The following is a 27,443-nucleotide window of genomic DNA, read 5'->3' on the forward strand; positions in this document are numbered from 1 at the left end:
AATTTTAATAATATTTTTAAATTTTATATAAAAATATTTAAGTAATATAATGCATAAAATTTTTTATAAATGTATAATTCTCTTTTAAATATTTATGAAATATTAAGTATATATTAAAAAATAAATATATTAAAATAAAAAAATACATAACTATCAATTTAGCTTAATTTATTTTGATTTTAGAGATTTTTTATGATATTTTAAGTTTAATTATTTATATCAAAAATAAAAATAAAAAAGAAAGATGTTATTGAATAATTGAACAAATCGAGTCAGTCGAATCACAATGATTCAACGGTTTAATTATCGAATCGATCGAATTATATTGAATCACTTCCTTATTTGATTTAATTACAAACCCATATTAATTTGAAAATCGATTCACTAATTCAACGATCAATTCGATTCGAGTTTAATAACTATGTGTCATAGTAATAACAGCAAGAGCAATTAACTGCCTTTTTTTTTGTTTATTTTACTTCTAAATCCATTCTTTGGAAAAATGATTATTACTTTCCTAGATATTGAATACAGTAATCAAGAAAATAAATTTTTAATATTTAAAATTAAATTATATAAAAAAATAAATATAAAATATAAAAATATTAGAAAAAAATGTAACAAAGTAATAAAAAAAATATTATTCTAAACTTGTTTTTATCTTTTGGTATAAAATAATTATAAAGTGAAATGTATATATATATATATATATATATATATATATATATATATATATATATATAATTTTTAGGCCCGTCCCTGTTTATGAAGCAACTAGAGCTTTCTTTAAAGAATCTTTTTTTTTTTTTTCCAAAATCAGGTACATTGATCTTAATTCTCTTATGCTCACAATAGCTAAATTTATAAAATTTTTTTTATTTTTTTATATATAAAAAAAATGAAAATAATGATAGGGGGCGTTCGCTTGACACAATGTGCATAGGATATCTTTCAGAAGTGAAATCTTCATGTCAGATGCTGTTGTGTGTTCTGTAGCTATTAATGAAGATTCCAAGAGATATTCCCCCCACCAAACTTATTGTAAGCTCACCGTGGCATCAGCCTAAGTAAAAAATTTAGCATATGGCAGAACTTTTACATGATTTCAGTCTTGATGATTGCCCTGTTCAGCCATGAAGGTTTTCTTGTAATAATGTGTATAAGCTTTGCTTTTATGGCTCCATGCTAAATAAATTTTAGCTACTAGTAGATAAGTTATGCCAAGTACCCAGAAAAGATTGACAAGTAGATAGGTCACACTGACAACAGACCAATTGTACTAAAATCTCTCCACTATAAAGTGTCTCATGCTTCTACACCAATTTGAAGACAATCCACAACAGTAGGGACTAGGGACTGCTACCTTTGAACCATCACTATTGCCAGTTATTACTCAGAAACTAAAATTCACAACTCCCTTCATGCCCACCACCTAAATATGTCTTCTAATAATGGAGTTCTCCATAAATTATTGGGTGCTTCTGAAATATATACTCCATCTCTTACAAAATATACCAAACTCATTTCTTTTAATTCAGGGAATAATTATAATTATGTGTTATAGTAACACTTAAAAATTAAAAAAAAAATAGGTGAAAAAAAATTATGTCAATGCTCCTCTCTTGAAAAATGCTTACATAGAAAAATTTATAAATAAAAAAAATTTATAAATAAAATATATACTACATGACAAGCAATCTCTATAGTCATAGCATGTGAACTTTTAAATTTGACTATGAGCCATCATAATTGCATATAGGAGTAAATGTTTATTTTTGTTTTTACCATCAAGACTTTTGTTTTCTAGTGAGAATTTCCTGGGTATGGTTAAAAAATGGTGGACCAGTGATATTAAATTTGATTGAAAGAAGAAATCTAAGAGAAAGTAAAATTGAATTGTTGTGGAAGGACAAATCTAAAAGAAAGGTGGGTGCTTTCTGCTTTGCATAATCATGAATATGGTTATGGGTAGATGTGAGTATAAATTGGACCAGAAGAAAGCCCATTAACCTGTGAATGGAAACCTAGATTCTTTCCCATAAAATTATAAGACAAGGGTGTGTGTGTTTGGATCTTTTATAAGCCTATTAGCCTGTGAATGGAATCCTAGATTCCTTCTATAATAAAATTATAATAAAAGGGTGTGTGTTTGTGTTTGGATCTTTTATTAAAGGAGTCTTTTATCATTAACCAAAGGACTCTAGTATATAAAGCAAAAGTTAGATACTTTTCTTTCACCATCTTTTGCCTTTCTTAAGGATAGAAAAGTTATTCTCATTTAGAAAGAATAAAGCTGACACTTTTAATCTAAGATTTGCAAAAAAATTAAAGATCACAAGAGAAAAATTCCATTATAATGAAACGAGTAAAATACAATGCTAAAGAACTCTTAATATCTAATTTAGTATGTTTTCTTAATTTTTAATAAACTACTTTAATAGACAGAAAATATAATATTTATATTAGTCCGTATATTTCACTATCATCATAAACTTCACAAAATATTTTATTCGAATTGAAATATGAAACCTTTTGTACCAGATCACAATTTATATCTATGAAAACATACTAAAAAATCAAGCACATAATTGATTTAAAGATAGTGGACACTTTAGGTTTCACAATTTTTACGGTTTCAAAACCATTCGACTGAATAACTGAAATTTTTAATACTCACATTACCATTTATCACTTGTTAAATGAAAAGCAATAAAGAAAGATTAATTAACAATTTAACATGATAACTACTAGGTGTAATTAATTAATTAACATCATTATCAAATGCAAATGTCTTTTCTTTTCTTTGCACGTAAGTGTCAACTTTTGGTCACTTTAAAGATGCGTGTGCTTGATTAAGGATTAACTTTAGCAGCTCAAGATTTTTGTAAATTAAGCTCAAGGAAAATAAATTTAAATTACTAGCTATCAGGCAGCAAGTTAGCAACAAAACATGAGCAAAGGAGATGTTACATCTTGCACTTCTAGCCGCCCATTTAGCTCGTTTCGTCAATTCAAGGGTCCCTAAGCTCCAACCTGCTCTCCAGCTCCATTGTCCTATGTCACGGTACAAGTGTTTAGCCTTGTATGGCTGGAGTAAGTGAGTCAAGGAATTTTAAATTTCCAGAAAATATGGAAAATTGACTTATTTAATTAAAAATAAGTGTTCACTCTCTAAAAGATAAAAAACTATTTTTTCTCTACTTCTCACAAATTAAGTTACTTATTTTAAAATGGGTAACTTACTTCCTGAAAAATAAAGTTTCCAATAAGTTATTCATTTGAATCAAACAAAGCCTAGCAGTGAAAATTTGAACTTTCACGAGAGTCTTCGACTGGGAGTTACACTAAAGGAGTCAATAATCAAGAAAAGCTCAACCAAATTAAAAGTGAATAGAGAGTAAGGGGAGATCAATTAAATTAGCTTAAGTCTAGAGTAGGTAACAATCCAGAATTAGTCAGATCCATGTGGATTTATGAGCTAGTAAAATCAACTAGACTGGTAGAGCCAAATTAAGAAGAGAAAAACGTTAACTCTTGATAGTTATCATATGTAATTCAAGTGATAACTAAATCTGTAAACTTAAATTTAGTGTAGTTATACTTAAAAAGAGTGTTGAGTTCCCCATCAACTAAAAATAAGCAAAGTGAATGTATATGAGAGCCAATTAAATTAGCTTAAATCATTTTAATAGATACAATTTCAAGCCCAATAACTAAACTTTGTTAATAGTTTTCAACACTGTTCGAAATCAGAGAAAATTTCACAAGTTTATTAAAAGTAACAAGCGTTAATGTAGAGAGAGAGAGAGAGAGAGAGAGAGAGAGTTGATCAAGGGAATGAAGGAGCACTTGCCTAAAAACAAAAACAAAAACAAAAACAAAGGTGATGATAATGATGAATTAGAGGGGAAAAAGAGGGGTCCAGGTAAATTAATTAAGATGTGGGATATGGAGATTCTCATTTCATTTGTTTGTTTATGAATCAGATGGGTGACAGATTGGTGGTGTAACTGCGATATGCAAAATCATCAAAGAGTGATTGAAGCGCACAAGAGGCGAAAAAATAAAAGAGACACCAAGTGGGCCATTCCAGTGTTTTTGGGGGATAGGAGAGGAGATGCCTGGTAAATTCTTACAATAATGGAGTCTATCTGAATGGGTCTCTTGATTTGACCATACAGCAAGTCACCAAACAAACACCACAGAAATATTCAAATCCAAAGTTAATAAATAAAGATGGATTGGGAAAGATTTTGCCTTTTTTTTTTTTTAATTTAGTATATGAATGTAAGAAACCTTCTACAAAATCTCAAATTATTAACAAGAAGTAGGACCAACCTGGGAGACCATGTTTATGTTTTGATAACCGTATTGATTATGCCCTGCATTTGCAATTTGAGGATAGGATTGAGATTTTAGATGGCATTAGTTGTCCTAATTTAGTAGGGATTTTTAATGTCTGGTAAGGGACGGTCATTTTCTGTCCGTAGCAAGCAGAGTAAGGATTTGGTGTCTGTAGAGAAATCCAATGGCACAGGGTGGGTAGGCCACTGGCGTTGTCTACATTATAAGGTAAGTTAAAACTGTCCTAGTGTATGTCTTCTTGCATTTTCCTATCAACATATGCATGGATGGGGACCTAACATTGTGATGGGTCCCCCTTAAAGGGACTGAATATCAAATCAAGTCAATCAGATCACCATTAGCTTCTCTACCTATGTCTCATTGTTAAGGACATTTTTGAAAACCAGTATGATTGACCTATCTCATAAGCTGCAATTCCATAGAGGAAGTGTACTATAAGATGAAGAGAAGGGATCCCAACATTGGGTTCTATTCACATTCATGTGAATCACATAAGCCTGTATGTCCGGCTGATTTGATTGTCCAAAGTTGTCTATACGCTAATTTCCAATTCCATGTTTTTGTTCTCTGGGTTGAATCAAGGACTTGTTTGGATTTGCGACCACAACTAAACTATGGGGGTTTTTTTTTGTGGGGGGGTGGTGGGGGGAGAGAGGGAGAGAACAAAAGCACAGCAGAAAGAAAGCTGCTGCAGAAGGGATTCCAAGCTGGAAAGAGCCGGGTTTAACGGATCCTGTCCGAAAAACAAACACCTAACGCAAGTGGGGATCCAAAGTTTTGATCTCCTCTGTTTCTCTTACAATACCCTTTGGAATATTCAATGCCAAACACAATCTTTGAATTGGTTTTTTGCTTTAAACATGTAAGCTAGGAGACTAACATAGAAAAGGGAAAAAAAACTCAAGAACAAATAGAATTAGGCAATAGAAAATTAAAAAGAAGCTTCTTTAATTTAGGCAATACATCTAAAAATGTCCCCATCTATCTCTTTCGTCCCTCCCTAATTTTCTTTTCTTCTCTCACTCATAACTCATCAACTTTATAGAAAGAGAAAGAAACATGTTTTAGATGGAAAATAGAAAATGTGGAATAAAATCACCAAAATAAGTGTCTGACAAATTTTTTAAAAATATATAAATACATTATATTATTTATGTAATCATATGGTACTAAGTGTCTAAACCCCAATACAGTGATAGTGTTGAAGAATCCTGTTGGCTTCCCTAAGACCACTAAGATAAGCGCCATGTGTAGTAGAATAGTGGTTTCTATGTGTTGCCTCCCCTGCAAATAGAATTTGAAGTGGAGGACACCCAGCAGTTTCATAGTTACCAATCTTAGCTGGTAATGGCTCTGCTAATGAATCCATATCATCCCCACTTGATCCAACTGCTATATAACTGTAAGATCCCAAGAACAGAGGATCATTCCCCCATTTGCTCTTCAAAACCTTGCTGAATTTAACTTCATTTCCATTTGAGCCCCCCACACTCCATTTGCAGAATTCATGAGAATTTCCATTCACTTGCTTCTGGGGTGCTTGCAAAAAGCTAGATATTGTTGCCGAAACCCCATTAATAATCTCTTCATCACTCAGAGATTCAAGCTCAACTGCTTCTTTCCCTGCAAACCAAGATAGCAACACACTAGAGTTCTTGTAAATTGGACATATAGAGGCTGTCCTTCTCATCCACCAGGGTATCTTTTTATGCCTCAATTCTGAGTCTGCTCGATGAAAAGCCATTTGCAAGAAGGGAAATTTGTTGCAATCTTCATCTTTACCAGCATGGTTTGAACTCAATTGCAGAAATAGCTTGTTAACAACACCATATCCTAACCTTGATATCGCCTCAGTCTTGAAAGATGGAAGAGGAGGACTGAACATACCTGAATCTTCACCAATTCCAGCTTTAAGTACCCCCAGTGAAACTGTGACCACAACATGGTCAGCACACATAACCGAGCCATCGCAGAAATGTAGCTTCACTGGCCCATTTGCATACCCATTTTCCATTGATTGTTGGGCTTCAGGTTGCCATTCGATTCTCGCCACCTTCCGGCCTAGTTGGATTAGACCCTTAGGTAGAACAGAAGCTAGTGATTCAATTATGCTCAAGTAGCCTTTCGCAATGGTGATTTCCTCACCTGGAAACATCTGATACTCACTTTCTGCACCAAAATCTAGAGTCAAGAGATCACCTGCCGAAGTATAAGTCCTTTGAACATTTTCATGCATTGCAAAATTGGCTTCCTCGAGCAACTTTCTGCTCCAATTTCCTTGCCCTTTCATCTTTTCTTCTTCTTCTTTTGTGGAATCCCAATAAGCATCCAGGCCTTGTCTAAGAAAAGCACCAACACTCAGCTTACCAGAAACAACACCCAGCTTACCAGAAACAACACCATTGCTTTTACAAGTCTTATAATCTTTGGCTGCAAGCTTGTAGAAATCAACTCCTTCAGTGTTTTCACTGCTTTCAATCAATTTACCCTGAGCAAAATCCATCAGGTTCTTGAAAAGAGTGGATATGGACTCAACCAGAGATGGATTGAGCTCAAACCCACCTTCAACTATAGTCTTTGGCTCGTCTAAGAATCCATCCATGCACTCCCATGGCTGCTCAGACTCTAAGGAATTGATTTGTTGAGCAATTTTGTGAACTGGGCTGCCTCCAATGCCATGGATCCATGTTGCTCCCATCTCTATCCTGTCACCACCAAATTCAGAAGTGTTAATTCTGCCACCAATTCTGTTGCCACCTTCCACAACACAAAGCTCAAACAAGTCTTTTGAGCTAGCGGAAGTGTAGAGCTTGTTTGCAGCTGTGAGACCAGCCATTCCTGCTCCAATAATCACAATTCTTGGCTTCTTGGCCACCATTGTTGCTAGGTAGCAAGATTCAGCAGCACAAAGAAAGGAAAGATGACAACAAACAGAAGAAAAAGAGAGAAAAGAGTGCAGAAAGATAATCTGCGTGGTGATATTGAATTTCTAATATGAGGAAATTTATAAGGGAGTGGGTGTATTTGGCTTCCTTCTGTTTACATGATTCTTTTTTTTCTGTAAAAAAGACAGGGCACTACTTTTCTTGAACCCTACTAGTAAAATTAGTTGATACCCCAAAAAATCATTCTCTCTGAAATCATATCCCTAGTCTTTCTTTCTCAAGTCTCAACCCAACTGCCATTTATATCATCAAAGTCCCAATTAATGCTAACTGTTGAAGCCATTTTTACTGCTAGGGCAAAGATTGAAGCTGTGGATTTGTTAATAAAGGCAAACAAATTATTATGGAGATGGGGAAGAACAATAAAAGGTTGATAGTGCCTTTGACCGACCTCACATGTAAATTGGGCTATGGACGGCCCACCAACTGAGCAATTCCTTCGTCTTGATCAGTCGATAAAACCATGTAAATGTACTGACCCCAGTCTAAAGTTGACGAACAACAATTATAATAATAATAATAATAATAATGCAAAAGAAATAATCATTATTCATCATATGTAGCGCATTTTCATCTCAACTTTGCTTTCTGTATATTTTCTTTAACTCTTTTGTGCTTCGTTAACAGGAAATGATTAAATCTTGGAGTGATATGAGAGTAGTTCTACACGTGTTGATTTGATTACATATAAAACTATATATTTCTTTTTTTCAATTTTATGTTTAAAAATATGAATTAATGTGATTATAAAAAAAAAAATTAAATTTTACAATTGAGGTTGAGCTTACTGAATTTACTAAATGGTTGCTGCAGCAATACAAGTTATAGTTTACATTACTAAGTGATATAAATGCCTTTAATTCAATTATACACAAAATATCTTTACACAAAAACTTGTGAATCATAATAGCTGTATATTTATTTATAATTAACATATGAAAACTATAGTAAACATTTATTTTATTTATGTAATAAAAATATTGTTTTAATAAAAAAACTATTATAATAAAATAATATTATATTAAATTTATTTATTTGATTTGATAAAAACTATATCCTTCAAATTATAAATTTAAAAATTTATAAAAAATGTAATATATCAATTTATATTTCTCTTTTGTACTATATTTCTAACTAATGAAATATTTTTCTATTTCTATAATAAAAAATTTTTTAAGCGAACTTCACCTAGAAAGGCAGATATTCGAACTTTAAAGTTGTTATTGTTGAGAGGACTTTATCTAAATATTTTGTATTCTATTTCTAATTAATGAAATATTTTTTTTATTTCTATATTAAAAAAAATTATAAAAAAAACTTTACCTACAACGTCAAATTACGAAGTCATTAATTATTTATGAGTTTTTATCTAGTACAATTATCATATATACAACTATTTAATTATAATAATTAATTATGATATAACTCATTACAATCAATAATTACAATAAAATTCAATATATATATATTGATTTTATTATATTATTTTTTATTATTAAAAGATATTTATCTGAATATCGCTTAAACATAAAAAATTACATATATTAAAAAAATAAAAATCTTTTTTCTTTTCTTTCGAAAGAAAAAATCTTTTCACTTTATTTTAATCAATAAAAATCCCATGTTGCTTCATTGGCATTAATTTGAAGATCTAATGTTGTCCAAAATGTCTTTTCTACTTTATTTATTTTGGAAAAATTTCCAAGCAAGAAGCCACACTCGTTCCCTATAATCATTCATGAATATTTAATTATTGATTGATGATGGTTTTGTCCCTAATTAAAATCATGTTTTTATTATTATATATAATTATAATAATAATATTATGGCCTACCAACCAATATGCATGAAAAATCTTGGTGGCGATAAGCTTCGCAATAGATATGTTCATTAGTGTGACCCATTTGTTATATATTTTTATTATTATAATAGCAACTCTATGTCATGCTAATGTGTTAATTAATTATCAACATTATTTCATTTTTCATCTTTTTAACCTGTTAAGAGATTGAGGACTATGCAAAATTTTATTTATTTTTCCCAATTTTAATTAAAAATATATTTATATTTCTTATATATTTAAAGATATTTTAAACGTTGAGCTCAATATAAATACAATCATTATATATATCTCTGTAAATCTGTGTGAATGTCATATAATGATTTTTTTTTTATAAAAATATAAATTGATTAATAATGTTAAAACTTTAAACATTAGGGGGATAAAACTCAATTCTTGTTGATCAGACATAAAATTTAATATTATGGACAATAGAATTTCTTATCTTTTTAATATAATGATATTAGATATTTTTACTTGAAAATAATCTTAATAAAAAAGATATAAATTATCTAAGTAGTTATTACTTTTTTTATTTGATTTAGATGATAAAATAATTTTTTTAAATTTTTTTATATTTAAATTAATTTTTGTAAAAATTTGATTCATGTGATGTACACAAATAAACTTCAATTACTATGCGCCAATACCACAAGTTTTTCTTAATTACAAGTGTGAGTGTTTGAGAGAATTTGTCAACCTTTCATTTTTATGTTGTATAAGCTCTTATTGACCTTATTTGGATTGATGACCCACCAATATAAAAGAAGATTGGGGATTAATTGCTGACTCTAACAGTCCTTACATATAGATAAAATATGAAAATAAGGGTATGTGGTTGTATTACATATAGCTAGGTAGACATTTAATTAAATACAGAAGGAAAAGGATTTGACTTGATTAATATAGGTTTGATACTGATGCTATCACAGGAATCTCTATGGATGTAGATTTATAAAATAGGAGAGCATTGAGTGAGTTGGTTTATCATTGTTTTGATATCTAAGTTAGTATTGAGAATTTGGAGAATGAGAATTGAGTTGAAAGAACAAGAGTTCGATCTTTTATATCTATCAATCCCCATATATATAGGTATTAGTTATTAAGATTCTAACTCATTATGCAAGTATCTCGGAATCCTGTCTTGTTAGAGGAATATCTCTCATGTCTGAGTGTTCTTTATGCCTGTTAGGTGAGCATGATTCATGGACAAACGCCCTTTTACCTGTAGTGCGAGCGAATGTCTCATGGGCAAATATCATTATCTTTACTAGGCGAGTGAACGTCTTTAAAGTGAGTGGGATTCAAGCAGATTTAATTGAAAAAGAGGGTTAAACACACTATTTTATTCTGCAATCACTTAGCCCTTCATTAATAAACATTAATAATATCACTAATTACTATTTTCGTTTATTTTTATTTATTATATATAGATTTTATACAGTAATTAAGAAAATGATTGAATAATTTTATTTTTATAAAAATATACTAGTAATTAATTATTTTTTCTCTTATAAAGAAAATTATATAAATATTTATTATAATATTTATAGAAATAAAGAATAAAATTAAAAAAAAATAATCTTTGATTTTTAAATGTGATAAATAATTTAAAAAAATAAATACAATATATAAAAGTGAACGTTTTGAAGCACCATTAAATTAAGTAAAAAATTAGAGTTCCAAAATCAAATCATGCTCCAGCAAAGTGGCCAAAATTTTCTTCAACCTTGAAGCTTGGACGGTAGAGGATCACATGGCCTTTGTAATTGCTTGCAGAGATGCCAAGAAATCAGTCCAAATACACATTTTTCTATTACCAACAAAGATTCTCATCTTAGCACAGCACTTAATTAAGCCACCATGGCCTTGGGGCAGCATGCTCTCATCATAAGATGAGAGTTGAAATTGGCATAAAAGTCCACCAAATTTATTGAAAATGTAAACAAAATTTCAAACTAATCAACAAATACGAAGATTTTCCCAGAAAATTGATTAGATTAGTTGATAAATGTGTTTAATCTTCATTGCATTTATTACGGTTTGAATTATATGGCAAAAACATGGAAATTTATTTTATTCATTTGTAAATTTTCTACTCTTAATATGAATAATTTGTTTTTAATTAAATTAAGAAAATAAACTTTCGTACAATATATAAAAATTGACACATAGAAATGTTCAAAACCATATACAAAAATTAAAAAAAAAAAGAAATCATAATACCCTTTTGTAAGAATAAAATAAAATATTAAATAATAAATGAAAACGTTTTAAGGACTTTAAAATCTGGGCTAAGAACCTTCAAATTAAGTATGCTGGTAATATGGATTTGGGATAAGGGCCATTTGTTCTCGGCAGCCCAATAGGTTTTCGTAGAAAATTTTCCCAATATGCAATCCATTATATATTATTTTATTTTAATTTTTTAAGTTATTTAATTTTATTGAAATTCAATTTGAAACTTTATAATTTTAAAACAAATTTTTTATACAATTAATTCTAATTAAGATTTAAATTCAAAATTTCATATATTTGAAAATGATTTAATATTATTAAATTAAAAAATATTTTATTATGTAATAGTATAATCGTTAGATTTTAGGTGAGATGGAAGGTTTGCTTAATGAGAATGGCACCTTTTTTTAAAAGATTCATTTTTCATGCATTACACATAAAGCAAAACTGAAACAATTCAATTTAGCACTGGGTTTATGAACAAATTGACCTAACAATTAATCATATTATTTTTTTTAAGAAAAGTATGAAAAAATATATCTTATAATTTCGCATTATGACATATGAGAAATCGTGATTAAATTTTTATTTATTTAATATTTTATATTTTTTTCTATTAACAAATATGATTCAAATTGTAAAATAACGTTTAGCGATCAATATCACATCAACATTGTATCGTATTTGTCATATCCGTGTTCATGCCATGTGTTTACTACATTAACATTATTTAATAATAATTAACAATTCACGTCACATGTTAACATCACATATTTACTATGTCTGTGTCACTTAATAATAATTAAAAAAAATATATATTAAATTAATAAAAATAAAATTACAATAAAAATTAAATTACAATTCCTCGTAAGTCAAAGTGCATAATCTCATAGTATTTTTTATACTAAAATTCAAACCTAACCCCAAGCCTTCTATAATTAACAAACTCCATATTTATTAAATCATTCATTAAGCTGTGTTTTATAGAAAGAAAAACTAGGAAAAGAATTAGAGTAGAAAATATTATTATTATTTAATTCCTGTGTTTAAATATAAATTAAAAATATTATTATTGTTTAACATATATAAAATGAAAATATTATTGTATTCAATATTCATGCAAATATGCTAAACAGCTCTCTTATATTTTTTCTTTTTTTTTTATCAAAATTCACTTTTTAAGAAACTAGTTATTTTTTCTAGTTATATTTTTTCAAATAATAAAATTTTCTGTACATTTCAATAAATTTTAACAAAAATTTAATTTCATGGGAGGTTCAATTTTGAATTAAAATTAGATAAAATTAAATTGATTAAAAATCAAAATTGGAGTTTCCATAGTTCCATTTTTATTTTATTTTTTTTTTTAACTTTGAATTATAATGCCCCATTTTGGCTAATTAGGTACAAATGCAATTGCCCACAAAAAAAAAATCCACGAATCAAATGGTGAGATGAAATTGAATAAAAGGATTAAAAGCAGTAACTACTGATTAGTGATTACAAAGCTGATGCAGAGGAAGCCATTTCTATTTAGGCTCAGCAATAGCATTCCACAATAAGAGACAAAAGGGCAGCAGCTGCTTCTTCTACTTACTACTCTCTTTCCGTATATTTTGTATTGTTTTCTATTAATAACAACTTCACATGGAGAATTAATGGAGATGGAGTTATGGCCAGACTATCATCGTCTCCCGTCCGTCACCCCCGCCGCTCTCCTCTGCCAAAGCCAACCCACGCTCCTCCTCCTCCACCACATTTAACCCCCACGCGCTTCCCTTCCCACCTTGAAACCACTCGCAAAACCCATCAATGCCATCCGCTTTACCAGCATTCACAATCCCACCAATGTCCACACTAGCCATGACTGACGACTCCCAGTCAGAGAATGAAGACCCGCAACTCTCCTCGTTGCCGTTGATGGTGATATAAGAAGAAGAAGACTGAAAAATCAACGGCGACGAGTACGGGTTTTCAATGAACTTTACCTTTGTAGTATTAGCACTAATACAAGTTGTTGAGGCTCCTTCAGGGTCTGTGTCAAGAAACTTCATAAGCTCATCCACCGTATCATCGTCCATTGAAAGCCAAGCTGCGATTTCCTCACCCAGATCACCGGACGTGTCAGGAAGCGACGTAGTTCGAGACCCTTCTTCTCTCTTTCCGGAATCCTCCGTCTCCATGGTGGGTTGTGCTTGTGATTCTCCTTTTGATGTACTCATTAAAGTAATGGCAGAGCCGTATGGTTTGTTAGGGTCTATAAATACTCTTTGTCTCTTCTCTGTGACGACTAAGAGCACGCGGCAGCGTGGGCGAGAAGGCTCTGAATTTTTATTTTTTAATTTTTGGTAGTTAGGTGGGTCCCTAAGAAGAAGATATTGTGATTCTCGTCAGACGGTTTTGGAGCCACTTGATATGATCTGAACGGTTGTGAAAGTGCATAGGTAAGTGACGTGGCTGTTGAGGAAAAAGGCGGGAATTTAATGGAGAGAGAAGGACAGAAGAGTAGGGGCTGCTTCTGAATGCAGAAAGCAACCCTTGATACACGGATTTGGATTTTGGTATCTTGCGATATCCCATTTACGTTTTTGCCCTCCTTTTCGTATTCTTATTTCTCCTGTTGCCACTGAAGTATAATTATCACATGAAATGACTTAATTTTATTAATATTTTTATAAAAAGTATTAAATTTTTTTTTTTTATAAAATAAATTCAAGACTGAGACTGTTGGATAAGTATGGTACAAAGCATTCCAATCTTGGGATGGGAGGATAGTACTTTGGATCGTGGAAGGATTAATGAGAAATGAGCAGGAAGCTGCCTAAAAAGAGAAAAGCTTTGGGGAAGAAGGATACGCAATGAGATGCGATACTTGGGCATCTAGTCACCATGATTACAATTACTAGAAGCTATTTGGATTTGGTTGGCTTTATAAGAGAATTTTTAGAGGATAAGAGTGTTGTCATTTCGATAAACACAGTAATGTTTTGACTACAACATATCACTACCAAACAAATTTGATTGTGATTTGTCATTATAACAGTATTCTTTATCAAGATGCTTGTCAATTTTGGTGAGAAAAAGCTTCATGGAAGGATGTTATTGTCATTGGAGATACCTGGGTAGGCAGAAATTTATGTTTTTGGAATCATTATACTCCAGGTTGAGTCGCAGGGGAGAAACTCGAACAGGGCGGCCGTTGGCTCTGGCGGCGACTGATTTGATGGGAGACCAGAGTCCTGATGAGGAGTGACGCTTGCGAGTCACATCTAAAATGTGCAAGTTGGCACCCACTTCACGTACGTGATCAACCATAGTTAACACAGTGTTTACTCTTAACAAGTGAAAAAACCCAGTATTTTCGTTTTGTAATCATACAGCATTTTCCTCTCTTTCTAGTCTACAACTAGTTCTAGTATCGGCTTCCAAGTTTGTTAGAAGAGGCTTGTTTTATGTCTATGGCCCATGGGCTAGTCAATCTTCACAGAAGAGTAGATCTTCCTCACAAACCACAAGCATCCATAGAAACCAGTTGACCCAGTTAAGACAAAGAAGGTGTATGATCCAATTAACATGTACCCCAAGTAAAGAATGCCAGAAACCAGCTTTGTAATTTCCAACTTGGTGAAGAAATAGAAGACCGAGTATAGGAAGAGGTAGAGAGCAGAAGAACCTGCAGTCAAGTAGGATCTCCACCACCAGTTATAATCTTCATTGCATAGCTGAAAGTAGCAGAGCACGATTGTTATCTCAACACAAGTGATTATTAGTATAATAAAGACTAGGAAGATGAAACCGAACATGTAATAGAACTGGTTTAGCCATATAGATGTCAACATGAAGAATAGCTCAATGAACACTGCTCCAAATGGAAGTATGCCTCCAATAAGAATGCAGAATATTGGTTTTGTATACCATGTCTGCAAAGGAATCTGCCTTGGGATTTTTTTAGTTTTGACAGGATCTTCAATTGCTGGCTTTCTGAAACCCACAAAACTGCCAATGAAAACCAATGGCACTGATATCCCAAACCACAAGAACACCAGAGCAAACATTGTTCCAAAAGGAACTGCTCCAGAAGATTTCTCACCCCAAATTAGTGCATTCAGTACAAAGTAAATGGTAAAAAGTATAGCAGGGAATGTGAAGGCTGTTTTCAAGGTGACCCTCTTCCACTGTGTGCCTTTGAACATCTTGTACAAACGAGCTGACGAGTATCCTGCAAATAAGCCCATGAAAACCCATAAAAGGACCATGGCTGTCATCAGGCCACCACGGTTGGCCGGTGAGAGGAAACCCAACAATGCAAAAATCATTGCGACAAGAGTCATTCCCAAAACTTGGATGCCTGTCCCAGCATACACACACAATAAACTGGAATTAGGAGGCGGACGGAAAACATCCCCATGAACTAATTTCCAGCCTGTTTCTTCCAAGGCCTCATCTTGGGTATCCAGCTGATTGTAGCTTGTAATGTCCTTGTAGAGTGTTCTCATCATAATCATGGCAACCATGCCCGAAAGAAACAGAACAATAATTAAAGAGTTAATAATGGAGAACCAATGAATCTGACTGTCGTTCATAAGAAGGTACGTGTCCCAGCGCGAAGCCCATTTGATTTCGCTGGACTGTGGGGAGCATATGCAGATAAGAACAATATTATGCAAAGAGAAAAAGGACGAGGTCTAAGGAAGAGATTACTTGCCTCAAAGGAGACATCATATGTAAACACAATCTCTTCACCAATAGCTATCTGTTCTGTAACAGCATTATCCTGAATTTGGGAATTGCATGTTGTCAACCGAGTGTTGTTCTCATCCCAATTCTTGTACTCATGGTTAATACTGTTTGAAGAAGAGAGGAAAAAAGGCTGAAAGTTTAGCAAGCCATCATCCAAAAGACTGCTTAAGCAAGTACCTAGAAGCGATCTAAATATCTGATACAACTGAAGTAGCAAATTTTAAATTCTTTACAGGCCAAAGATGAGGTAAGAAAAAATGAAAAGCAGTGTGTCAAAGACTGGAATAAATCCGAGTATAGACAGTTTAGCATGCCCACACGTGAATAAACCCTGCAGGGGAAAAAAAGGGAGGCAAATTGCTGTTTCTAATGATATATTAAATAAACAAATCCTTTAAATAAATAAAATCTCTCAGCGCTCACCCTAAAATTCTTTAGTCAGGAGAAAGCTGGTGAACTATTTATGATACCGTACACCTGCCACACCAATATTGACATCCCACATCCTAAGTAGAATTTTCTGCATACAAATGTTTCAAATGTCGAATTATTTAATTTCTAATTTCTAGCAATGCACTGCTCTGTTGAACTTGTGAACAGTTCATGAAGAAACGGCTTCAAGAAAACTTCAATCTTTCTGCATCTTGATAAAAACCTATTCTGTAACATTTCCCTGCTTGGATTTTGTATTTGGTTCAAGGATACAAAAGAGGAAGAGGCAGGTTTGACCTACGTTATTGTCAAGAATACAAGTATACAACTTTAAGTAGCTGCACAAAGGAGCTAAGTGGGGTTGACCATCTAATATGGGCATCACTTAATTTATGTTAAATGCCAAAGGAATTTAACCCCATTGAACAATCAATGAAAGTATGATACCTGATTGGATTGACTTCAAAACCAACAATGCGAGCAGAATCAGTGACAGGATCCACATGATACTTGACTTTGAAGCTCAGATGGTTATTGATAAAATATTTATCCTCTCTGCTCTGTAGCAGCAGATCAATATATTAACAGATCAAGAAAAAAAATTCAAAGAAATGAAAGCACCCATGGAATTTACATACTTTGAACCCAACTGGAAACCCATGCTCATAAAGTTGTGATTGGCTAAGAACCGCAACGGGAAGGTTGTCCAGAATCCTGAAGTATCCAAAGAAAAACTCAGAGATTAGGATTAAATTTGAACAATAACAGCTAAATACATTTTCATATTTCAATCGCATATATGAACTCACATGTTAACACGATACTGATCATCAATCTTCTCCTTGAAACTCCCGGCAGATTCGGCATCTAGCGTTACCCGACAGGCGACTTGGCAGAACAGTTCCATTCTCATTTTAAACTGGCATACAAAGAGTTAAAAAATGCTGATTTTTTCAAGGAGGGAAAAGAAACAAAACAAGAGAGAGAGAGAGAGACCCACAAAGTAGACAGAATTCTCAATGCGATCGCCTCGAAGAACTTCTCCAAGATTTTCAGCGCTGTTGATAATTTTTGGAGGCTTACAGTAGTTGAGAAAATAGTAATGATACGGAAGCTGTGTCTTGGTGGAGGAGAGCTTGTTAACCTTGACATGGAGAGGATCTCCCTGCAATTTTCCATAAAATAAGAAACAGAGGAAGAAATTATATAGAAATGGAGGTTGATTCTTGCTGTTAGTGAAATGGTTACCGTTTGGAAATCGCGAGGTGCAACCCCAGGGAGATAGAAAGAGTGGACGACAGATGATAGCAGCAGAGGGACAACAAAAAGAAGAAGGAGAACAGGAGAAGCCATAGCCGAAGCTTAATTCAAATGTGTGATGGATCCAAACGCTTAGGCAGTATAAGAGGAGACTGGAGTATGCGGTACTTGGACAAGGTCCACGAAGACTTGGACTTTTATTTGTGGGTTTCTAACGACGACGTTTTCGAGGAGAACGGCTTATTTTCTTTTATTTTTCTAATTATATTTTGTAATTTTAAACGGAATAAATTATAATAATAATCACTTAAATAATAGCCAAACTTACAATATTTTTAAAACTAAATAGTTTAGCCATTTTTTATTAAATATATAAATTAATTCACCCATTCAATTTCTATCCCAGTACTGTTTATTATATAAAAAAATAAACAAAATATTTTTAAATTTATTTTTAATATGAAACGATTAAATCTTTAAAATTTAATTTTATTGATAAAATAATTTATTAATTTAAATTTTATATTCAAATAATTAAATATATTTTGTATTTATTATATAATAAATAAAATAAATATATTTATATATTTAATTTAAAATATATTTTATGTAATAAATATTATAAAATAAAATTTTTAATACAATATATATTTAAATATAATATATAATTATTTAAATATTACCAATAAGACATAGTTTCAGTCATTTATTTTTCTTTTAGAAAAAAAGAACAGTTTCATTTATCTTTCTTTTATCTTTAAAGCATAGAAAGTAATAAAGCATAAAAAGTAAGATAGTTTTGCATTCAAATATTTTTATTTACTTACTATAAAATAATTCAGTAAAGATAATATAAAACACTTCAGCTACTTATTCAGTCCATTAAATTTTTATTGAATAAAAAATTTATTTAAATATCAATAAATATTTTAATTATATGTAACATACATATATAAAAACCTAACATGAGAAAGCAAGCATACTTAATCCGGTTCAAATTCCCCTTCTACCCAAACCAAAACCGGCCAGTACCAGACTGCCGGCTACGAATACGAGCTGCTCACTCTGTCGATTTTTTTTTTTTTGGTTTTTTGAAAGGAACTTATTCTCTAGATTCGATCATTTCAAAGGTGGCAAAACCAAATGGAGTTAAACCGAGTATCCCTCAACAAACAGCATCAAGCACGGGCCCTTCATATTTTCCTGTTGCGTATAAATTAAATTAAATTCTCAAAAACCAAAAATTTTCTAAATCCGCAGATGATTTGTCACAATAATGCCAAGGGGTTCTATGAGTTGAAATCTTCTAATTTGCATGTAATTCATCCAGCAAAGGCAGAAAGGCATGTAAATCTTTGACTACGGCCTAATCTCTGAAAAGATATATATAAATCTAGTAATATGCCTACATTTGACAACCACTAATTCCTACGAACCTCAAGACAAAACAAAACACATTAAATCCATGCATCAACTAGTTTATCCAGCAAGTTCTCTAGTTCTGTCTCCCTCTCACTCAAGGCTTAGAAGCACATGCAATCACATGCGACTTGAACTTCTCAAGCTCTGCCAAAACCTCATCTTCCGGCCTATAGATCAAATCACTCATACGCCATATCTGCATGGACCATGAGAATGAACATGTCAATTACAGCATTTAGTACAATATTCAAAACTCGTCTATTTTCCCTCCGGTTTAAAATTAGCTTTTGCTCCTCTTTGGCTAACTTGAATTCTAAAACAATTAAATCTTAATAAGAACATTCATACGGAAATAGTCAACTGATACCTGTAATGTTCCCCCTCCTCCAGTGGTATCACAGTCATCTGACACGCTAACGATCGTCCAAGGATCAAATGCGTTCCAATGGAAGTCAACAACTTTATCCCTGAACAAATAGAAAAATAGCAACTTAAGAAGAGAATTTTATGTCCAGATAGAAATATATCAAATCAAACAACATAACCAGGATCAGATAGGAAAAAAAAGGTGAAAACCCAAGTAAAGTCCAGAACAAAAGGAAAGAATTTAGCACCATTTACTAGGCACCCGATAATCTGATGAAACCATTCCAGTTGATTTTAACACAAAAAACCCATTAGAGAAAGGCATATGAGATATTAAAGAGCCCTTTGACAAAAAAAATTCAAGATAGATCAAGTTTGTCCTGATGTGACAAGGTTCTGCAGTGCTCACCGATGGGATCAGATTGGCGCATCTCAAGAAGAATTATACTTTTTGTTGTACCAGGAACCTGAATAGAGATAGGAATTCACTAGATATGGTAGCATGTGGTACACAGGGCTGGAAAAGTCGGTAGGCTAGTTTGGATTGTGGTAAATACATTACGCTCATTCAGTTTGCTAGCTTTTCAATATTGAAACTTTGCTCACTAGAAGCATTCCATCACTCTTTTTATCAAATAGAAATTGAAATTATTATTATTATTATTATTATTATTATTATTATTATTATTATTTAAAATCTAGACAGAACAACACTATAAATCTGAAAGTTGATAGGGAGAAGATGTTTAATTCTTATACTTTGGGTCAGAAATATAATTTTAAATTTTTGTTGGCCTGAGAGTAATTTCTCAATTTAATGTAATAAAGTCTCTAATCAGTGTTGCTTTGAATAATAGGAAGTGACAGAGACCTAAAAGCCATTTGTTTCCTTTCCATTCACTAAACATCAACAACAATATTTCCATCGGCAGCCTTCAAAGCCCAGTGGAGGTATCAAAGGAAATGGCTTTGAGAAGGCAAATGTATTGATGTTAATTTTGAAAGAGCCTTGCATATGTCCTCGCCTGACAATATAAAACAAGGTTGCAGGAGACAAAACCACAGTCAAGACAATGTGGTTGAGCGAATTAACAGAGGTGTAAGAGTATCCATCCATTGTTTCTCCTTTATCTCTTCAACTTCTCTCTCCAGCTAAGAGGACTTCTCCCACTTTAGCATCTCTCTTTCTCTCTCTCTCTAACCACACCACCCCCACCCACCCCCTCCCCCCCTCCCCCACCCCTCTCCCCCCCCAACCACACCCCCCGGCCAAGGGACCCCACTTTTTTTCTCAAGTAAATTGGCTTCTTCCAGTGTTCCCTAATTTTGAAGACCTGAATTGCATACCATCTCCCAGATTGCAGAAGTAATGTGATCCAGGATGTGTCCCAGATCATAATACAACAAGTTGTATGCAAATTAGAAAACTATGAATTAAACAAAACCCAGAATGTATGTTCCCTAAGAAAAGCCATAATATCAATTTAAATGATACAAAAAGCAACAACCACAAACAATATGTACAAGCTTAAAGAAATTAAGCACCTATAGCACTGAATGTGCCCTTGTTTTGGCCCCCTATATTAGCAAAAAATTCAAACATAAGCAAGTTCAGTTACGACCACAAAATGAAAACCACTCATGGTTTGGGAAGGTAGCTTGAGGGCATGGGTGATCACTAGATAGTTCATGACAGGCAAAAGGTGAGGTGTGGGCATTTTGGTTGGTTGCCTTAGTTTTGTGAAATGCATTTGGAAATTCTATCACTTTTGATGGAAATTGGCTTGTTTTGTTAAATTCCATAGAATGCATGTGAAATTAAAGTTGACAAGTTATGGTTTCCAAGCATAAAACTTTGGAGTTGATTATGATTTCCAGAAAAACAAAATGCAGAACTTTATTTATTCCAAGCAAAGGACCAATTGCAATTAAGGAATTTAATCCTTCTTCCAAACTCTAGGAAAAGTTACAAACCTGTGCCCAGCATGCTGGAAAAACAATCCTGCAGGAGAACTTGGGGCTCTAGTTGGCCGCTCTACCTTCTTACCAACCTGCATGTTTAGAAAGAATCGTATGATGCTTTCCAAATTTCAAACACCATCTATAATTAAACAGTAGAGAGCAAGACAATCAGACATCTAAGCCAAGCAAGTAAAGCAGCTGAATCTGGCCTTCAGAAAACTTAAAAGGCAGAAGTGGAGGAAAAGTTTTCGCTATAAGATAAAGTTGCCACCTTGCTGGGCTTAAAGCGCCTTAAAGACCTCTGAGTAAGTTTCAGATAGTCACCAAATGTACAAATGGAAAGGAAAGTAGTAATACATTTTGAGACTCAGAACTACCTACCACATAAATTACATGCATATAACAATGTGTATTTGTCATCATTTAGTTCCACTATCAATAACATGCAACGAGTAATATGAAACACAGTTTTGAAGGCTTTCACCAGCTTCTTAGAAGAAAATAAATCTTAATTCACAAAATACTCCGATTCACCAAGGAAGATTAGAAACACAGGACCAGGTAGGTTGATGGATAGAGATATAGATAGATAACTTCTTCCAAGTATAAAGAAAACATGTATCTGCAGTCATTTCTGCTTTTGCTTTTATTAAGGATTTCCATGGTTTTGGTAAAATATGTTTCACAGGTCTGCAATATCTAAAGAGATATCCCCACATGTTAAATTCAGATGCAAAATGCAGATTCACAATAAGCTCATATTTGAGGAAAATGAACATCCATACCTTCTCATAATCCCAAATATTGAGGAGACCATCTTCTGCAGAACTTCCAAACACAGATGACTTATCTGGAGACCACTGGAAAAAGAATGAAGATATTTAATAAAAACTAATACAACTAGCACTTCTGGGCGACGACCAGACCACCAGAGCAAGGTTGATCAGTACCTGTACACAAAGAACAGCAGCTTTGTGACCCTCAAACTTATGGACAGGTGTCCCAACTCCATTAGAAGTGAGATTCCGCCGATCAAACATGCGAACAGAATTATCTGCTGACCTGGAGAGAAATTACAGAAATGTAAAAGCATCTAAAACTTTTCATCATCTCCACATAACCACAAAATAAGTAGGAGTATAACCAAACCTAAAAGTCTATCACACACCCACTGCTTAAAGAGACATGACAACTGGAATAAACATAAATTAGGACCGTACCCAGTTAAAATAAGGTTATCATCATGAGGATTCCAATCAACACAGTGAAGATCAGCATTGTGTGCCTTTTCAACCTGTTGACCAGAAAAAGGGGGAAAACCATCATATATCACCATCAGCTGAGTTCTATCTTAAAAAATAAACACACAATTCACAACTAGAGTATTACTGAAGGTTTAACAAGATGATAAGATAACAAGGGTTTTTCACCCACAAGCAAAGAGAAATTTTACAAGTGATTTCAAGCATTAATAAGGATACTATGAAAATAAATATGAGACATGTAACCTTCACAGCTGGACTAGAGCCAACTCGAGCATCCCATAATATAAGGCAAGAATCATCTCCTACACTACAGAACTCCTGTGCACTTCAGCAGCAATAAAAATTGTCAGGGACAACAGAGCACATTGCAAATAAATTATTTATTCTCTAACAGTATAGCTATAGATAAACATAATGGCAAAAGGGTAAGATATATGATTTTTTTTGTCTGCTCAGATATTTCAGCAACAATGATAGCTATTGCCATATGTTATGACTTATGATGACTCCATGTATTCGCAAGGCCATATAATCAGAAAGAATGGCTAGCATCCATGATTCAAAATTACATGAAAAGTCAAACTATTACTTGATCCACAAAAGACAATAAACAGCAAATGATTATGAGTGTGTTTGTCAATTTATAATAGCATCACTTCAATGCTCTTTCAAGTGGCAGGTGAAATGCAGTTTGCTTCCAGAAGTGGGTGAAACCACTGCAAAGGGCACCAACAAGATCATGCAAGATACCTGGATGGGCAGAATGTCACATCTTCTACTGTATCCTCATGCCCCCGGTAGATACCTCGTGGTCCCACAGGACTGTCAGCAGCTTTATCATTGCCATTCCCAGCCTTTTTAATGATTGATCCTCCAGATCCAGGAGACTTCGCTGTTGCTGGGTCAGTAGCAGATGCTGTTATATGGTCCTGGATACTCCACAAAACTACTGACTTGTCCTTCCCTGAAATGAAAATCTCTCTGCTTAGGGAAAAAAAAAAAAACCTTCACAAAGAATCATTCAGTTAATCTAACACAAGACAATCTGGAAGTAGAAACAAAAATAAGAACACAGCTACAGAAATACAGCACTAAACAGAACTCAAGTGTCATTATTACAACAGACATAATAAAGAAAACTTTGTGAATAAGACGAATAAGCTATTTCATACAATTATTTATAGTAGTAAATTGTAATTTTCCAACCTCCAGAAAGCACAAAGGGTTCAGTTGGGCACATTGCAAGAGCAAATTCAGCATTATCTTGATGTCCAGTCAAAATCTGCAAGAAGAGAACGAAGTTAAAATGGCCTAGTGTCCTACAAGAAGCGAGCAAATTACTCACTCCAAAACATTGCAAATGTCATTGTAATGGAATATGTTTCATGGAGAGCAGATTGTTGCAAATATGATTCACATCTACATTCACATTCACAATATGCTATTCTGTCATCATCACAGCAACAACCTACAATAACTTCCACAAATAGTTATTTTAAAATATAAGAACAGTGAAACCATGACCTCAACCTTTCTAAAAAGAAAAAAGCCCAAAAGAAAGTTATACCAAATCTGGGCGAGAATTTGTAGCTCCAAGAACAGCATGGCGATTAGGCTGTGCTTCAACATCCCATATGAGAACCTGTGTTTGTCCCGATGGAGGCAACATTAAACTTGGCCAATTACCAAAACTTATTAATTGCGCAGAAAAAGAAAAAAAAAAGAGAAAAGCATATGCTCAACCCAAGTAAATAAATCAAAAGATTGTTAAACTTACATCAGGGCTGTCAGTATGAGTGGCCACTATCCTACTATTCTGGGGGAGTTCTCTGATTCTGTTCACCTGCAAAAGGATACCAGTAGGAACCTCATATTTTTTAGAGGAGAAGAAAGATGGGAGGGAGAATGCACATTAGAGATAGATAGGCCAATGAATAAATGCCTGAGAATCTCTTTTTCTAGCACCTCAATATACTTTTATAATATATATTAGAAAAATAGAATGACAACATGAAGATCATCAATACATACGAAACAAAGATATATAAGAAATTATCATTTGATACATCTCCACGCATTTGTGTCTTTATGAACAATTTCCTTTTTGGGCACTATGTACGTAATATCCATACCTCTCCAGGGTGTATGATGGTCTTGTACTTCTTCACAAATGGAGAGCGTGCTTCTTCATTAAACTACAAAGTCAAGCAACAGAAATTAATTCAAAACTTAAGTTACATGAAATTTCATGAATATAGAAGCAGAATACAGGATCAAGAAAGTGAACAGATACAATGGTATTAATCACCTGAGAAATGTGCTCTGCAGCAGCAACTCTAGGCTTGACAACTTCACAATTTGCAATAACCAAAGTATTTGGAACACTACCATCAGTCTGGCCACACCAAAGAAGATAATAAACAAGACAAACAACCAAAAACTTGTTAATTACAGCAGAAGATTAGCAAGATAAGTGTGAGAACACAGCTCAAGCACAGAAACAAGTAATGTGTGGCACAAAAAAGAAATAAGAACAAGAAAGAAACTGAAGAATAAACCTACCACAGATCACGCTCATCACCTAAACACCCATCTTCCTTAAAATTTCCAACCACAGATTTTGCATACCATCAGCAAGAAAACTACATATCATTTATGAGCATTGAGTGCATTTTTGTGCTGCCTATACTAAAGAATTGTCATAATGTGTAAAAAACTCACACGTGTGCATTCAATGTCTGAAATAGAACGTGGCACAACAAGCAATAATCTCTCTCCAAAACTCTCTACAATCCGTGCAGCAAGTAAATTGAGATTAAGCATCAAAAAGGAATAAAGGACTATACTTTTGAATCGTTGGAAAAATTTATTCGTTAATTTAAGGAATTTAGTTTGCCATGTACATCTAGTAAGACTCAACAATATGCACACGACTAAAATCACATGGGTTCAAAATGAAACTGATAGAAGCCAACTTGCCTGCTCAGAAAGGTAGAGACGTTGGCGATTCTTGTAAGTAGCTTGCTCAAGCTGCGGACCCCACCTGTTCACAAGAAGATGGATCATCCAATCAAATGACGATAAAAAAAAAAAGAGGGAGAGCGGCGGAGTGGTGACTGGCGAATTAAAGCAAACAGAAGAAACTACAATCATTACAGAGCTCAGAGTCAAAGAAATGAAACAAATGAACCACAATGAAGCATAATTGGACAAAAAAAAAAAGACGAACTATAACCACCGATTCATGCTCTGATCTGTCACTCTTTTAGGGGAAAAAAATGGAAATTAAGCTGAACATAGAGTAGGGCTTATGTCAAAAGTTGTAAACACAGTACAAGATCACCTTCAAGCAATGAAACAGATGATAGATCGCAAAATATCATCATATTACCGAGAAAACCCTAAGTAGGCAGAGAAAGAGAGAGCAGCAACAACAGATTGACTCTAGTACTAAAAACTCAAAAACCTAGAAAATGAGGAAGAAGAGATAAAATACCGGCAAGAAAGAGAGGGCCAAACGAGATTATGGTTAGCGAGCCAGTCGTAGAGAACTGGAACCAAAGACTTCCATTGAGTGTACTTCTCGTCGACAGAAGGCTGCTGAATCTTCTTTCCTTCCTTCATTTTGCCAGCACTCTGCTGCTGCTGATCTTTCTCGTCTTTAGGCTTGGGCTTACGGCCTCTCTTTTTCACGACTTGAGGCTCCATTTGTGAGCTATCACTCTCGGCGACTCTTAGGTAAAAAAAGGAAAACGATAAAAGAAAAAAAAAAAAACAAGGGCTTGAAAAGAGAGCTAAAAGCCACCGGGGCCGGAGTGGACCTACCACCAAACTGTGTTATAATAGAACGGCGGGTTGGTGTAATCCAATGACGGTGAATATAAAGAGGGAGGGTTTTAGGTATTCGACGCTCGGTTCAGAGACGGTGATGAACACGCGTCAGTAGAATGTGCGAGGTACTCTGCGACGTTGACAGGGACGGAACGTTAGCAGGGCGAGAGGTACAGGATGTGCTTCTGCTGGGAGATGGTTTTCTCGAATCAAAAAAAAAGAAATCTGCATTTTTTTTTAATAATATAATATTATTTTAAAATTTTAAATATTAAAAAGTATTTATTTTTTAATTAAAACAAAAATTAACAAATATGATAAATAAAAATCATTTAACATTAAAATTATTAATTTTGATATTTTATTATTAAAAATAAAATTATATATTTTATTAGATAATAATTTATTTAACTTTATTAAAAATAAAAATATATATTTTATTAGATAATAATTTATTTAGCCTTATTAAAAATTATAAAAAAATTTTACCAAAAATTTAATTTTAAATTTTTTTAACCCCAGAGTAAAGTACAAATTTTTTTTTCGAGACCAAGAATTGCTTTGTTGATATAATTTAAGTTTATAATTGAATTTTTATTAATTTTTTATTTTTTAAAATAAATATTTAAGTTTAAAAAATTAATAAAGTAAGTTAAAATAAATAATTATCTTTTTCATAATTTTTATAGTAATTAATATCAATTGATTTGATTTACTAATGTATCTAAAAACTCTTTAAAATAATTTTATAAAATTAAGCTATTTGATTTAATTATC

At 33.0% G+C, this 27,443-nt stretch overlaps 3 protein-coding genes across 4 annotated transcripts; all 3 read right to left on the reverse strand.

Moving 5' to 3' along the window:
- Positions 1-5,291: 5,291 nt before the first annotated feature.
- LOC110647035 (probable polyamine oxidase 5) lies at positions 5,292-7,807 on the reverse strand. The gene has a single exon (XM_021800681.2). The coding sequence runs from the start codon at positions 7,241-7,243 to the stop codon at positions 5,543-5,545; it is 1,701 nt and encodes a 566-aa protein (XP_021656373.2). The 5' UTR covers positions 7,244-7,807; the 3' UTR covers positions 5,292-5,542.
- Positions 7,808-12,822: 5,015 nt separating this feature from the next.
- LOC110647025 (transmembrane 9 superfamily member 7) lies at positions 12,823-17,982 on the reverse strand. The gene is made up of 7 exons (XM_021800657.2): positions 17,809-17,982; positions 17,561-17,725; positions 17,370-17,479; positions 17,199-17,274; positions 17,008-17,120; positions 16,094-16,232; positions 12,823-16,016 (listed from the first exon to the last, which is right to left on the reverse strand). Exons 1-7 carry the CDS (start codon positions 17,911-17,913, stop codon positions 14,859-14,861), a joined length of 1,866 nt encoding a protein of 621 aa, XP_021656349.2. The 5' UTR covers positions 17,914-17,982; the 3' UTR covers positions 12,823-14,858.
- A 1,102-nt stretch (positions 17,983-19,084) lies between these two features.
- LOC110647026 (WD-40 repeat-containing protein MSI4) lies at positions 19,085-26,891 on the reverse strand. 2 transcript variants are annotated; one of them, XM_058129726.1, is made up of 16 exons: positions 26,661-26,891; positions 26,332-26,568; positions 25,815-25,878; positions 25,144-25,230; positions 24,968-25,030; positions 24,613-24,678; positions 24,403-24,477; positions 24,042-24,117; positions 23,586-23,799; positions 23,079-23,160; positions 22,791-22,864; positions 22,521-22,632; positions 22,356-22,430; positions 21,583-21,659; positions 19,610-19,709; positions 19,085-19,438 (listed from the first exon to the last, which is right to left on the reverse strand). In XM_058129726.1, the coding sequence occupies exons 2-16, from the start codon at positions 26,541-26,543 to the stop codon at positions 19,337-19,339; spliced, it is 1,479 nt and encodes a 492-aa protein (XP_057985709.1). In that variant the 5' UTR covers positions 26,544-26,568; positions 26,661-26,891; the 3' UTR covers positions 19,085-19,336. The 2 variants fall into 2 exon arrangements, with proteins under 2 accessions (XP_057985709.1, XP_057985710.1); XM_058129727.1 differs by lacking the exon at positions 26,661-26,891 and having other exon boundaries at positions 26,332-26,627.
- Between the last annotated feature and the right edge of the window lie 552 nt (positions 26,892-27,443).

The sequence above is a fragment of the Hevea brasiliensis genome, chromosome 11 (genome assembly GCF_030052815.1).
Source record: "Hevea brasiliensis isolate MT/VB/25A 57/8 chromosome 11, ASM3005281v1, whole genome shotgun sequence".
NCBI classification, from domain to species: Eukaryota; Viridiplantae; Streptophyta; class Magnoliopsida; order Malpighiales; family Euphorbiaceae; genus Hevea; species Hevea brasiliensis.